At 49.4% G+C, this 16,172-nt stretch overlaps 1 protein-coding gene across 1 annotated transcript in view; it reads left to right on the plus strand.

Moving 5' to 3' along the window:
- The first annotated feature begins 2,020 nt into the window (after positions 1-2,020).
- Positions 2,021-16,172, plus strand: part of LOC146209952 (uncharacterized) — a 111,589-nt gene continuing 97,437 nt past the window's right edge. The window contains exons 1-2 of the mRNA XM_084581536.1: positions 2,021-2,157; positions 2,650-2,938. Coding sequence (XP_084437662.1) covers positions 2,021-2,157; positions 2,650-2,938 — 426 coding nt within the window. The remainder of the gene's footprint in view (positions 2,158-2,649; positions 2,939-16,172) is intronic.

Consider the following 16,172-nt stretch of genomic DNA (forward strand, 5'->3'; position numbering starts at 1 on the left):
CTTTCCCCTAAAACAGATTACATTACTAATTTCTGTGATTATCTAAGCAAACATAAAAGGACCATCCCCAACGCTTTCCTTGGCCTCGCCGACTATTGGCTTCTTTCCTTCATGTAGTATAACGAGCACCCTCATTTCCCCTTAATTGATCGGCATATATATATATATATATATATATATATAATAGTACGGAAGCTTGGCCTTGTGGTAGAGCATCCGCCCCGTATTCGGGAGGTACCAGGTTCGATCCCTGGTGCCGCCGGTTACCCACCGGTTCTTAATGGGTACAAGCTTTCCCCCGGCCTGGTGCTCGGCTCTTCTGAGGTGAAAGGCTTCGGAAAAGGTGTCACGGCCCAAATAGTTGCACCGATGTGCCGTGATTCCATCCGCCATCGGACAGCAATAAGTCCGCCTCGCGCAGCAAAAGCCCGTTATGTGGCCCTTTCTTCGCTGTGTAATTTCTTTCTCGGCAGCCCACGGAGTTTGTTTTCTGTCAACCCGACCTTTGCAGGTCATTACTTGGTTCGAAACTTTAAGCCCTCGAGGGAGCACAGCAGGGTAAGCAGAGCCTCTTCCAAACGCACACCACTGAGAGAGCCGGGCGCCGCGCCGGGGGACGCTTGTACCCATTTTACCGGTGTGTGTCCGGCGGCGGGTTTCGAACTGGCCACCTCCCACAGCCGAGACGGGCGCCCAAACCACTTGGCCACGACTGCGGGTTTGCAACCAGGAGAGTGACATCTCTACCTGGACGGCTCTCAAGACCAGCCTGACAGAAGTTTTTGGCCGTCCCGCTATACGTAAGCTTCTTGCCGAGCAACGCTTGCAAAGTTGGGCACAACAAACCGGCGAAAACTTGACCAGCCAAATTAAAGATGTCGTAGACCTCTGCAAGCGCGTACACCCTACCATGAGCGACGCCGAGAAGATCGGGTACATTATGCAAGGCATTGACGATGACGCCTTCCAGATAATCGTCGCCAAGAACCCCCAAACTGTGTGTGATGTTATTAGCTTCTGCCAAAGCTTCGATTAGCTGCGCAAAAGGCGGCTTTCCACACGACGTGCTGGCCTTCGGCAGGCCACCCCTCCGGGGACGGGGGTTCGGGGACGGTGCCCAGGACCAGCAGTCGCTCATTCAGCACATTCTACACTTTGTTCGTGAGGAAGTCGCACACCAGCTTTCCTTGTCTACCTGCCCGCCAGCACCTGCGCCGCCGCTCACTCCCACTCTTCAGCGTGTCATACAAGAGCAGGTCGCTGAGGTTCTGCCTTCACCTTCTCAGCAGCCCCTGGTGGCGGCTTCTCTCACGTAAGCTGATGTTTTGGTGAGGCCACCGCCCCCTGTCGCCCCTGTGTACAGCCGGCCTCCCCTCCTATACGAGCCTCAGGGACTTCAGTAAACTCAGCAACCTACAATCCCCCCTTATCGTCCGGTTCTCCGCCGCCACAGCTTTCCAACCCCTGGCGCACGCAAGACAACCAACCTATTTGCTACGCCTGTGGAGTCGCCGGCCATGTGGCTCGTTTATGCCGCAATCGTGGCCCTCGTCCCTACGACTATACACGTGAGCCGACGTACAATCTTCCCCTGTCCCCCTCGCCCGTGTTCCCTGAGCCTCCTCCGCAGTTATCTTCAAGTTACGATCGCCGTTCCCACCGCTCGCCTTCTCCTGGCCATCGTTCCCGTTCTCCGATGCTCCGCAGCCAATCAGCCGTTCACACAAAATGTAACTACCACAGTTCCGGAGGCAAGAACTACGCCATCAGGGACCAACTGAAGACCTGTTTTCGTACCAGCCAACATTATTACCGTATTCATTGAGGGAGTTCCTGTCGAAGCACTTGTAGACACTGGCGCAGCCGTTTCAGTTCTTAATTACGCCTTCTGTCGCAAACTTAAAAAGATAATGACGCCGCTTCCTGCCGTTTCTCTTCGCACCGCCAGCGCCCAGGGCATTCGATCCTTAACCGCCTGCACCGCCCGCCTTGTCATCGACGACGTAGCACGGCCGTGGCAATGTCACCGAACGTACCCTTACTTGTGCAGGTCTTCGCTGGCTGCTCGCTCTTCGCTTTTGGTGAGGCGACATCGTTCCCTGCTGAAGGATGCTGCCTGCAGCTTGACGAAATCAACGCACCGCAATGGCTCCATGGGTAAAGCTAGTTCTGCGCATCTTCATCCGATGACATTATGCTCTATCTTCGGCACGTGGACAAGGACTACGGCGCACCATCTTCGGGCACGCTGACGTCAACAAGCCATCATGGGACAGCTCGACCGGTGGATATAAGAGGCGCTCCTGCAAGTTCCTGCTTCAGTCGACACGGTGGCACGGCCGTGGCAATGTCGCCTAACGTACCCTTACTTGTGCAGGTGTTCGCTGGCTGCTCGCTCTTCGCTTTCGGTGAGGCGACATCGCTCCCTGCTGAAGGATGCTGCCTGCAGCTTGACGAAATCAACTCAGCGCAATGGCTCCATGGGTAAAGCTTGTTCTGCGCATTTTCATCCGATGACATTATGCTCTATCTTCGGCACGCGGACAAGGACTACAGCGCACCATCTTCGGGCACGCTGACATCGACGAGCCATCACGGCACAGCTAGACCGGTGAATATAAAAGGCGCTCCTGCAAGTTCCTGCTTCAGTAGACATGGTGGCACGGCCGTGGCAATGTCACGGAGCGTACCCTTACTTCTGCAGGTTGGTGACGAAAAGTATGGCTTCCGTAGCGACCTTTGTATAATAGTGCTGCCGTGTCCACATATGCTGCTGCAATGTGTCTGTGACTGTTTTTCGATGGCACTCTTATTACTTAAGCTGGCTGGAGACATTGAGTCTAATCCAGGCCCTGTTACTCAACAAATGTGCTATGAAATTATTAGCACACATGAAGAAATATTGTCCAAAATCTTAAAAATTCGGCACTACCAAACAGTTTCTGACGCACGCATTTTAGCAATACATACTAGGGTTCAGACTATCGAAAACAAATTTTAGTCTTGACGGAACTCACAAAGGCTTGCTGACTTAGAAACTGTTGTTGATGGCCAAGTCATCAACATGAATAGTATCTCCAAGCAGCTTGATGATCTTGAAAATCGATCCCGTCGAAATAATCTCATAATTAGGGGTGTAAAAGAGGAAGGGTGCGAAACTGAAGAGACTGCTGAAGAAGGTGAATGATGATATATTTGGAGAAAAACTTGGACAGAAACTGGATTCTATCGTAAGAATTCATAGACTAGGAAAGAAAACATTGGGTAAGCACCGTCCTGTTACTTTGAAGTTATCAGATTTCAGAGATAAAATGAAAATTATGCGCAACTGTCAGAAGCTCAAGGGCACACAAACGAGCATATCAGAAGACTATTGCAAAAGGGTTGTTGAGATCCGTAAAAGGCTTTGGGATTCGTTAGTTGTGGACAGGAGCAACGGCGCGAAAGGTAAATTAATCTTTGACAAGATTAAAATTAGGATGTGGGATGAAGTCACAGGTGAGAGAGTGAAGTGTAATGCTCTAGCAGAAAGCGAGCATGTGTGACTCAACAATTGTTGTAATGTATCTCTAAAGATTATAAACATAAACGCCAGAAGCTTGGTTAACAAAGTAGCCGCCATTGAAAGTATTATCTTAGAGCCTGAACCACATATTTTGGTGATAACTGGAACTTGGCTTCATCAGAACGTTTCAGATGCAGAGGTCACGCTCTCAAACTATACAATAATAAGAAAGGATAGAATAGAAAGAGGCGGTGGAGTGGCAATTAGGGTTAAAAGCGATATAGTATTTTGTGTGTTAGACGTTCCAACTAATATAGAATCAGTATGGATTAAAATTAAGTTGAACAGCCACTCGGTGTTTGTCGGTGGTCTTTATAGAGCCCCAGACTCCTCTCTAGATATGCTTGTTAATCTGAGACATTTCATGGACACAAAGTTAAATCATGATAACCCAATTCTGCTTTTAGGTGATTTTAACTTGCCAGATATCGATTGTAATGCACTCTCCTTTAGTACAACGGATAAAGCTAGCTGTGAGGATTTAGTTATAACCTAACACCATTTGTAGAAGGTTATACCAGAATATGTGAAACGACATCATCACTCCTTGACCTAGTTTTGTATCCTCCGAACTGCTACTCTATCTACGTACATGTGAACTCCACGATGGTATATCAGATCAAAAAATGGTAATAATGGATTTAGACATGATACCTGATTATTCACACAGCATTCGTAAGACTGTTCTAAACTTTGCGGCCGCTGATAACGTTGCTGTCTTGGACTACCTCGAGCGTTCATTTGATAATGTTATGTGTCTTGTCGAAAGCCGAACTACAGTTGACGAGCTATGGTTTTACTTCTCAAACGTGGTAGAACACTGTATTAAGCAATTTATTCCCAAGCACCTAAAATGTACAAGAAAGAGATCTCCTTGGATCACGAGAGAAATCATATATGCGAAACGAAAATAAAAAAGTAAACGGAGGGCAAACAGGAATAGGTCTGATCCTAATAGGACTAGTGTCATTAGCCAAATGAGTAAAGAACTTAAACGTCTTGTCAAAGGGGCTAAGGATAAGTTTTATAATGTAACACTCAAAAAGGTTTTAACTGAGGCACCTAGCAAATTTTGGCGATATGCTAATCCAGCGCAGACTCAAGATGTGGGAGATAACTATAGTCAAAAACGTACCGAAAGCCTTAATTCTTTTTTCTCTTCAGTTTTCACTTCTGACGATGGTTTGTCACCAAATTTAATAGACTCACCTGTCAGCCCACCAGTTCAAGACATATATATCACAGAGCAAGCAGTTCTAAACTTGCTTCTTCAACTGTCAGTAAAGAAAGCCCAGGCCCCGGTGAAATCCCAAACGAATTTCTGTTCCGATATGCAGAATGGGTCGCCAAATACCTCATGAAAGTTTCTCAACTATCTATTATCACAGGGTCTTTCCCGTCCGCTTGGAAGCACGCCAAAGTTATTCCGATCCATAAGAGTGGTTCTACATCTGGTGTCAATAATTCCCGACCTATCTCTCTTCTTTGTACATGTTCTAAGTTGCTTGAACACATTGTATTTAAACAGCTTATGGCGTACCTTGAAAATAAAAACATACTTCATCCTTCTCAACATGGGTTCCGAAAAGGCCTTTCTACAATTACTCAGCTTATAGAAACAATTCATGATCTTTCCGTTGGAATAAATTGCCGTGGCCAAAGTGACGTAATATTCCTGGATTTTGCAAAAGCATTCAATAAGGTATCCCATCCAAAGTTGCTGCTTAAAATTAACGCCATATTCAGAAACCCCAGAATAACAAGCTGGGTTTCTTCCTACCTCAACTCCCGAAAATAGTTCGTATATCTAGAAGATTATGAATCAACTTCTTCCCCAGTGCTTTCAGGTGTGCCGCAGGGAAGTGTCTTGGGCCCCTTTTATTCTTGGTTTTTATAAATGATTTTTCAAAGTCAATCACTGCTCCAGTCAGACTGTTCTCTCATGATTGTGTGGTGTACAAAACAATCAAATCCGCAAGTGACCAAAAAGAACTGAACACTAATCTACAAGAAATTGAAAACTGATGCGCTAAATGGCCAATGGTACTCAACCCTGATAAATCTGTAATCATGTCTGTCACCAGGAAGAAAAATGTTATGATATTTTCTTACTAAATTGCAGGTAAACAAATTGATAGCGTACAACAACACAAGTATCTTGGTTTGACCTTCAGTTCTGACCTATGCTGGAATACGCACATAAATAATGTATGCTCTAAAGCATATAGGGTAATATGAGGGCTAGGTCGTAATATCCGCAGCGCAACTCCCGATATAATTTACTCACTTATTACCGTGGTAAGACCGGTACTTGAATGCCGCAAAATTGTGTGGGACCCCTACACCGCATCTAACAAAACAAAAATTGAAAATGTGCAAACATTTGCTTCCCGTTTTATCTACAATAAATACCGAAGAACCAATTCACCGACAGAATTGTACAAATCAGCCAACCTCGAAAACCTAGAATGCCACACTTAGATAGAAAGGTTGAAGTATCTCTTTCTTCTCATCCATGGTCACTTTAAGATTAACACATCACACTATTTTGCAGCACACCCCAATGAGCCATCAAGATATCACCATAGTATGTATATTCCGGTGCCGCTGTTTTAAATTCAGCTTTTTTCCTCGTGTGATTAACGAGTGGAACATGCTGCCTAACTGCATTGTAAGAAGTAATACTCTAGATGCCTTTTTTGAAAGCCTGAAAATATACTTTGAACAAAACGCGCCTATATAAAAGTTGTCCCTCTGCATAATCTATTTCCCTTTGTTTTGTTTATTTTTTGTATTATTTGACGTTCTGTTCTACGTCCACTGTATTGCTTGTATTTTGGTGTCAGACTTTTGTAGTTGTTGAAATGTACTCCTTTTTTGTGAATTTTGTTTATTTCCACTCCTGTAATAGCCTGCATAGGCTGACAGTATTAATTATTGAATGAATGAATTCCTCGTCCGCTCATCACACGACGTCATCCTAGGTTGGGACTTCCTCTCCGATCATAACGCCATAATAGACTGCGCCCATGCTCAACTTGAGTTATCACCCCTAAGTGATACTTCTTTCGACGCATCCGCTGCTGCTGCCGCTACCGTGCACGTCGCAGAGGACACCGACGTTGCGCCTTTCTCCTCAGTGCTTGTGCCTCTTTATCGTGCTGCTCTTTCCAACGCCACTGTTATCTACACACCCTCGTTACGATGCGATGACCAAAAATCCGTGTTGCTACCCCACGCTGTGCTGACAATTTTTCGCAGCTCAAGTGCTATTTTTGTTTGTAACCCATGCCCCTGCCCTACCACTTTACTCCGTGGCCAGTCACTGGGTAGTGTTGCTTTGCTCGATTCCAGTCCCACCTATCCCTTCGTCGACACCACCGTCGGCCTTCACATCAGCGCCATAACGCCTATTCCTGTCGCCACTCCATCATCCATTCAAGTTTGCCACCGGTCCATCGACGCTGGCCTGACGCCCTTACAACGAGCCCAGCTTGTCGCCATCCTACAACCTTTCGCGGCTTCGTTCGACTCCTAGCAACCTTCGTTGGGGCGCAAAACTACCATTACTCACCGTATTGATACCGGCACCCATGTCCCTTTGCGCCAGCGTCCGTACCGTGTTTCAGCCACCGAGCGCCGCATTATTGACGAACAGATGACCGACATGCTCCAGCGCAACCTGATCCAACCGTCGCACAGCCCTTGGGCGTCTCCGGTCGTCCTGGTCAAGAAAAAAGACGGTTCCATCCGATTCTGTATAGACTACCGCCGACTGAACATGATCACGCACAAGGACGTTTATCCTCTCCCTCGTATCGACGACGACCTTGACTGCCTGCAGGGAGCTGGGCTCTTTTCTTCAATAGACCTGCGTTCCGGCTACTGGCAGGTGCCGATGGCAGAGGCCGATCGCCCAAGAACCGCTTTCGTCACACCCGATGGGCTCTATGAGTTTAATGTAATGCCCTTCGGACTGTGCAATGCCCTTGCCACATTCGACTGTGCAATGCCCTTGCCACATGATGGACAACCTACTCAGAGGGCTCAAATGGTGCACTTGCCTTTGTTACCTGGACGACGTTGTCATCTTTTCCCCAGATTTTCCATCTCACCTCTAGCGCCTTGAGACAGTTCTACGATGCCTGACCGACGCTGGCCTCCAATTAAATTTAAAGAAGTGCCGTTTCGGAGCACGGCAGCTAACCATTCTCGGACATGCCGTCTCCAAGGATGGCGTTCTTCCCGATTCAGCAAAATTGTGCGCTGTGGCAGAATTTCCCAAGTCAACTAATGTGAAAGAACTCCGAAGCTGCGCCGGCCTCTGCTCGTACTTCCGCCGCTTCGTTCGCAATTTCGCCACAATCATCGACCTTCTCATGAAGCTTCTGTCCAGTCACGATCTTTCAGCCTGATCTCTTCACTGTGATGATGCCTTCGCGACACTCCGCCACCTTCTGATGACTCCGCCAATCCTGCGTCATTTCGACCCTTCTTCTCCCACGGAAATCCACACTGATGCCAGCGGCGTCGGCTTCAGCGCAGTACTCGCTCAGTGGAAGTCTGGCTTTGATGAGTACGTTGTCGCTTACGCCAGTCGGACCCTAACAAAAGCTGAAGCAAACTATTCCGTCACCGAGAAAGAGTGTCTCGCTGTCCTCTGGGAAATAGAAAAATTTCGCGCCTACTTGTATGGCCGTTCTTTTGATGTCGTCACCGATCATCACTCCCTCTGCTGGCTGTCTTCTTTGAAAGATCCTTCTGGTCGACTAGTCCGTTGGACTCTGAGGCTCCAAGAAGACGACATTAACGTCATCTATCGCTCTGGTTGCAACATGCCGATGCTGATGCTCTCTCACGTTCTCCCTTGCCGTCTGAAGCCACTCCTGCTATATTCGTTCTACATCCCACCGACATGCCCACCGATATGACTTCCGAGCAACGCAAAGACGCATGGATCGCTTCACTCGTGGAATTTTTATCTGGCCGCGCTTCACGACCTCCTTGCCGCGCTCTCTATCGCCAGTCTCACCATTTCGCAATCAGAGGCGAGCTCCTCTACCGTAGGAATTACCTTCCGGATGGTAGAAAGTGGCTGCTTGTAATTCCGACCCATCTGCGCTCTGTGATTTGCTCCCATTACAACGACGATCCCCAGTGTGCCCACGCCGGCTTATTGAAACCCTTCACTCGCCTGCGACAGCGGTACTACTGGCGTGGGATGTACCGTTATGTTCGTCGGTTCGTCCAGTCCTGCCAAGAGTGTCAGCGCCGAAAACACCCACCTCGCCAACCCGCCGCTCCTCTGCAGCCGCTGACCTTCCCAGCTCAGCCCTTTGAGCGCGTTGGAATCGACCTATACGGCCCGCTTCCTAGCACATCAACAGGCAATCGCTGGATCATCGTTGCAATTGGGCATCTCACACGCTACGCCGAAACGGCGCCTTTGACAACTGCTACAGCCCAAGACATTGCCTCCGTCATCCTCCATCACATCATGCTTCGCCACGGGGCTCCCAATGAATTGCTGAGTGAAGTTCTGAAGTTGTTGAAGCTGTTCTTTAGAATGCAAAATCGTTAACCGCGCCATCTCCGCGTACCATTCGCAAACAAATCGAATGGTTGAGTGTTTTAACCGCACCATGGGCGACATGCTGGCAATGTATGTCGCTTGCGATCACTCCAACTGGGACCGCTTTCCTCCATTCGTCACATTCTCTTATAACTCTGCCACACAAGCAACCACCGGATTCTCGCCATACTTCCTCCTGTACGGTCGTGAGCCCTCTTGTACCATGGACACCATTCTCCCTTACCGACCGGATTCTTCCGAATTCACGACAGTTTCACAAGCTGCAACTTATGCTGAAGAATGTCGCCAGCTTGCCCGGTCCTTCATTCCTCACGCCCAGCAACAGCAGAAAACCACCCGAGATCAATCTGCACTTCTTCCACCTTACCGTACAGACTCTTTGGTCTGGCTATGGGTGTCTTCCTCCAGTCCCGGCCTTTCATCCAAACTTATGAGAAAGTATCAGGGTCCCTACCATATTGTCAAGCAAACATCCCCCATCAACTACCTCATCGAACCCCTTACGCCATCCACTGACCACCGTCGCCGCAATCGTGAAATATTACACAGTAACCGCCTGAGACCTTACTACGATCCGGCCAACGTCACATCGCCATGAGCCGCTAGGATGGAGTCTTTTCGCCCAGGGGAAGTTGTAAAACAGGTATTCGGCTCTGATATGTTCAGCGCCTGATGCTGAAGGGAACGACGACAAGCATGTTAAACGCGCGTGACGGTGAGGAAAAAAAAATGACGACGAAGCTCGCTTCGACGCCCGTGCTTTTGCTGACACAAGTCTCACGACTGATCGCAGAACGTTCCATTGACTGTTGATGACGTAGCGTCCTGTTCAAGGCCTTCTACAACAATATATATATTGTTACGGTCAAATAGCGAATGGGTGTTTATTTACAGTGATATGGCAATGGGATCAGGTGAAGCCTACTAGCCCCCAGGCACCAACGCCTTCTCCTCTTCTTCTCCCAGACTAGCGCAATCCTTCCTCGTCGTCAGTGGCGTAACATTTCCCCCCTACTCAGCCTAAGCCCTCTGGGCGTGTTCGTGAGTCGTGCAAGGCTGACACGGCTTCAAGCGGGCAACATAACATACTTCGGGTTTGGCAGACCGACGACCCGATGCTGTCAGGCGGGCTATTGCCAAAGTTAAATCACTTATGCGTTTGACAACCACATTAGGGCCGTCATAGTGGGCCAAGAGTTTTTGATGTAGGCTACGGCGCCGAATTGGACGCCACAGCCAGACTAAATCACCTACAGAGTACGTGACCCGCCGGTGACTGGCATCGTATCGCACTTTAGAACGTTCTTGTGAAGCACCAGACCATAATCGGGCGATTCTCCGAGCTTCTTCGGCGAAACAGAGGGTCTCAGCCAGGCAGGGGTCTTCACGACTTGTGAAGGGCAGGATAGTATCCAGGGAGTAGCGTGGCGGTCTGGCATAGAACAGCAAAAATGGACTGTACCCAGTCGTCTCATGCGTGGCGGTATTAAACGCGTACGTGCTGAAGGGTAGTATGGTGTCCCAGTTCTTATGCCCTGCGTCCACATACATGGCTAGCATGTTGATAAGCGTTCTGTTGATGCGCTCAGTCAAGCCATTTGTCTGTGGATGGTATGGCGTCGAGCGTCGGAAAGTTACGGCGCATAAACGCATGAGCTCTACAGCAACATCAGCAGTGAATTGTGGACCTCGATCAGTGATGACAATTCGTGGCGGCCCGTGTCGTAAGATGACTGAGAGCAGCAAGAAAAGCGGCACCTGATGCGCCGTAGCAGATGTAAGAGCGGCGGTTTCACAGTAACGTGTGAGATAGTCCACGCAGATTACAATCCAGCAATTTCCATCCACGAACTTCGGAAACGGACCTACGAGATCAATGCCTACTTGATCAAACGGAGCTGTCGGGGAACGCTGGCTCGAGGGTCGATATATAATTGTCGAAATCGTCACCGTCAGGTCCAGTCGCGGCCATTGGCATCCTAGAAAGATAATCTGCATCTGCATGACGCCTCCCGCTTTTGCACACCAAGGCAAAGTCATATTCGTGTAACAGGAGGGCCCAGCGTGCGAGGCGACCATATGAGTCTCGAAGGTTCCGCAGCCAACAGAGTGAATGATGGTCAGTTACGATAGTAAACGACCGTCCGTACAAATATTTTCGGGAACGCTGTACAGCGAAAACTACAGCCAGGCACTCCTGTTCGGTGACTGCGTAGTTTCGCTCCGGCTTGCTCAGGGTACGACTTGCGTACGCGATAAAATGCTCTCGTTCATCGTGCCGTTGGACAAGGACTGCCCCGAGACCGATTCCACTAGCGTCCGTGTGAACTTCTATCACTGCAGCATAATCGAAGTGACGTAGGATGGGTTTCGATATTAAAAGAAACTTCAGTTGACCAAATGACGCGTCGCAGTCTGGTGTCCAGTCAAAATTGGAGTTTTTGTTGAGAAGGCACGTCAATGGGTAAGCAACGTTAGCAAAGTGATGTATAAAGCGTCTAAAATACAAGCACAACCCTAGAAAACTGCGCAACTCCTTCACTGTCTGCGGGGGTTTAAAAGACTCAACAGCGGCAGTTTTCTGGGGTCCGGCATTACACCATCACCATTGAAAAGGTGTCCTAGGACGAACGCTTGGCGCTCTCCAAAGCGGCACTTTTTCGAGTTTAGAATTAGGGTGGCGTTGTGCGGACAATTCAAGACGCGTACTAGACGGTCATTGTGTTCTTGGAAGGATTTCCCAAATATGACGACATCGTTCAGATACGAAGACAAATCTCCCATTTTAGGCTGCGCAAAACTGTGTCCATAAAGCTTTCAAATGTGCCTGGCGCATTACACAGCCCGAATGGCATAACATTAAACTCATAAAGGCCATCTGCCGTTACGAAGGCTGTTTTTTTGTTATCCGCAGGGTCCATTGGAATTTGCCAGTAGCCAGATCTGAGATCAAGACAAGAAAAATAGGACGCGCCAGAGAGGCAGTCGAGGGCATTGTCTATGCGAGGAAGAGGATAGACGTTCTCTTTCGTAACAGAATTTAGACGCCGATAATCGACGCAGAATCGCCACGAACCGTCTTTCGTGCGTACAAGAATAACAGGGGCAGCCCAGGGACTAGATGACTCCTGTATCACCTTCTTCCGTATCATGTCCTTCACTCGCTCATGAATGACTTCGCGCTCAGATGGGGACACGCGATATGGCTTTTGACGAATGGGACGAGCCGAGCCAGTGTCGATAGTATGATGGGTCCGACGTGCAGGGCGAGAGGCCGGGCCTACTATTTGAGAAAAGTCAAAAATAGGCGAACAGGGTAGAAGAATATCCACAAGTGTACGGCGTTGTGGTGAGCTGAGATCTGCGCTGATCATGCAGAAGATCGAAGTTTCATCAGCAGGCAGAGGTACGGTGGCACTCGTAACATCTGTGACCAAAGCGACGACATCGTGGGGCTCATCGGGTCCTCAGGAGGCAAGCTTCAATCCCGTTGGTAAAACTGCGGGCTCGGACGATGGATTGATTGTCGATAACGAGGCACTACCATGATGCACAGAGATCATACAGTGAGGAATAATAACATTTTTCTTCAGGCATGCTGAGTGAACTGGGTGCACCACGGCCTGAAATGAAATATGGTCAAGAAGCGGAGCGGACACGGGGACGAACATGGCAGACAAAGGTGGAACTACTGTGTCTTCGGTAATGTCTTCCTTCGCTCTTTCACCGTAACAACTTGGTGGAAGGCGCTCCGTTCGATCTCTAAGTACGGCGCAGCATGACCAACTGGAGTTTCGACGTCGTCGCCGCCTTGGTGGACTGCCACCGCTTTCAACCATCATGGACCACACCGAATCTAACCGTGCCAGCCGCGACGCTGCAAGTCAGGCTGGTGACAGGCCTGCCCCCTCCAGCTCTACTCCCTGCCAGCCTTACCGGGAACCACGACCGTTTGCAGGAGAAGAAGGTGAGGACGTCGAGAAGTGGCTACTTCATTATGAACGCGTCAGTCGGTACAACAAGTGGGACCCTATCACCATGCTCAAAAATGTCGTTTTCTTTTTAACTCACACGGCTATGACCTGGTTCGAGAATATCGAGGACAATTTGACAACTTGGGAACGGTTGGCCTCCGAGATAAAACAGCGTTTTGGTGACTCTGTACCGAGCAAAGAGCGGGCTGAGCAGACCCTTGCTCAAAGAGCTCAATTGCCGGATGAAACATGTACCACTTATACAGAAGAGATCCTCAGATTGTGGAAATGTGTAAATTCCAACGTGCCCAAAGAAGACAGAGTCGGCCACATTTTGAAGGGCATCGCGGCTGACGTGTACAACTCTTTAATCGCCAAAGACACCCTTGAAACCGTCTGCGATGTTATTAAACACATCCGCGCTTTTCAAGCTCTCAAAGCGCGTCGTATTGCGCCAAAATTTGGGCGGCTGGCCAACGTGCCTACCGTGGCCAGCCTTGATGACCATGCTCAACTAGATCTTCCGTCGACGATCCGGCAAATCGTGCGAGAAGAACTCCTGCGGCTCAACCCACTTCCCCAGCACGAATCTGCTGAGGTCTCTGTCCAGAGGGTATATAGACGGCCGGCGTCACCACCACAAGCGATTACAGTGCAACCTTTCGCACAAGCTCCTGAAGTTGCAGCTTCTATTGACTATCCTCCTATGCATTTCGCCAACCGGAATGCGTCGATGCCTGACGCCCCAAGGTATGACGTCACCTCAAGCGCACATAGATCTTCCATTCGATCTACCAAGATTCCTGAGCAGTATGAGCATTCAGCCAAACCTACGACGCGCCCAGCTGTTCCTTGCTCTTATCCACAACATCATTTTCTACCTTCCCCGCCGATATGCTACCGCTGCGGCGTCGAAGGTCACATCACCAGGTACTGCCGCCGTAGGTTCCCACCTCGCTATAACCGTCCGGCGCTTCCAACAGTACCCAACAATCGGGAATACAGTCCCGTTTTTCAGCAATCAAATACTCAGTGTGAGTATTACCGCAACATTCATAACGAGAATCTCCGCGACCACTCCCCTGCATCTGATAGAAGTGTTACTCCTCCACCCGCCTTCCGCGCGCGTCGTTCACCATCACCGCGGCGGCGCTCCATGTCGCCTCAGCAGGAAAACTAACCAGCGCGACCAATGGGGGTGAGGCCACTGGAAATGTGCTGTGTGCCAACATCCCTCCAACTATATTGCTCGCGTGTCCATTGATGGTGTGTATACATTAGCTTTGGTGGATACAGGTACGACTGTGTCTGTGATGAGTAATCAGTTTAGGCGCTTGTTGGGACGCTAAGTGATGTTTGAATATGACCGTTCTTCAACGTTTTGTGGTGTGTGGAGAGGCGTTGCGGCCACTGGGTGTGTGTAGTGCGCAAGTGTGTGTGGGTGGTGCGATTTTTTAAGCCGAATACGTAGTCTTACCCCGCACCTTCACCAAGTTGTTACGGTGAAATAGCGAAGGCGTGTTTATTTACAGTGATATGGCAGTGGGATAAGGTGAAGCCTACTAGCCCCCAGATACCAACGCTTTCTCCTCTTCTTCTCCCAGACCAGCACAATCCTTCCTCGTCGTCAGTGGCGTGACAATATATATGCCGCCTTTCAGTTGAGCGTTGACGAGTATTATTCGTCTAACAACCAACGAGCACCATGCTATCGCCGCCGCCGATTCGCTTAGTTCTTTTGCGGGCTCAAGTCAGACCAATGAAGCGTTTCATTCAAATGCAACCCCATTGTCTTCGCTGGCGACTGCCGGGCATGTCACCACTACGTGACAAATATATATATATATATATATATATATATATATATATATATATATATATATATATATATATATAAATTGTCACGTAGTGCTGACATACATATGTATATTGTGAGCACTGTATGGCGCTTCATCTTTCACACGAGTGAACGCGCTGCTTCATCTTCATCCTGCTTCCTCTGGTAGATACCCATTGTCATCGCTGAGTGTGCGACCAGGGTTTCAGGTCTGCAATAAACCTGATCCGCCAAGCCCAACCTTACAGGTGGAGGTGCGCCTTGATTTTCCCGCTGCTTCGTCACCTGCATATACCTGGAGCTCCGTTCCGGCCGCCGTTTGCCCCCGACCAGCATCGTCATAACCCAAGAGGGCCACGCCGCATGTTGTGGGTTCTTCCTAATCCATCCCAGCTCCCCTTGCCACTTGGGCTGTGAGCAGCCGTCAGTGTTACACGCAGATGTTCGCCGGTCTGCGCGGCGACGACGCTGATGACTGGCTTGACAGCTACGACCGGCTCAGAGCTTTGAACTAGTGGGAGGATTCTCTTAAACTAATTAATGTGTCCTTTTACTTGACGGATGTGGCGAAAACGTGGTTCCGAAACCATGAAACGACGATTCCAGACTGGGTTACCTTCAAACAAAAGTTACGCCAGATTTTCTGCGCTCCTACTGTTCGATCGTAATCCGCCAAGAAGAAGCTAGATGCTCGAATTCAGCAGTCCAATAAGACCTATACTTCTAATGTATAGGCAGAGCGGGTTCGGCACGTCCTTAAAGGTATTGGGTTACTCGCCTTTAACGCCCTGGCCGTGCAGAACCCTACCACCATCGACGCCATCATATCGACTTGTCAACGCCTTGACGAACGCCTGCAGCCTGATCCCACTTCATTTGGTTCCACTGCCGACTCTGACCTCCGTGCGCTTATTCGCGGATTAATTCCTGAAGAGCTCTCGGCTCAATGTAATTTGTGCCGCCCTGAATCTGAGCCACATCCTTCAAATGCCGTCCAGCGTAGCAGTGTCAAAGAAGAGCTGGCCTCAATGACTTCTTCCACCCCAACACCGGTCGCTCCTACCACCTGTCATGTGCCAACGTACGCCCAGGTTGGCCGCCTGCAGTTGGAGCGCATACGCCACCGGCGCCTACCACTGATCATGTCGCCGCATCGGCACAACCTGCCGCGGCGCCGACATACTTCCCCACCTGGCGCCCACC

Source organism: Amblyomma maculatum, chromosome 1 (assembly GCF_055883805.1).
Source record: "Amblyomma maculatum isolate TAMU_Amacu chromosome 1, ASM5588380v1, whole genome shotgun sequence".
Taxonomy (NCBI): Eukaryota; Metazoa; Arthropoda; class Arachnida; order Ixodida; family Ixodidae; genus Amblyomma; species Amblyomma maculatum.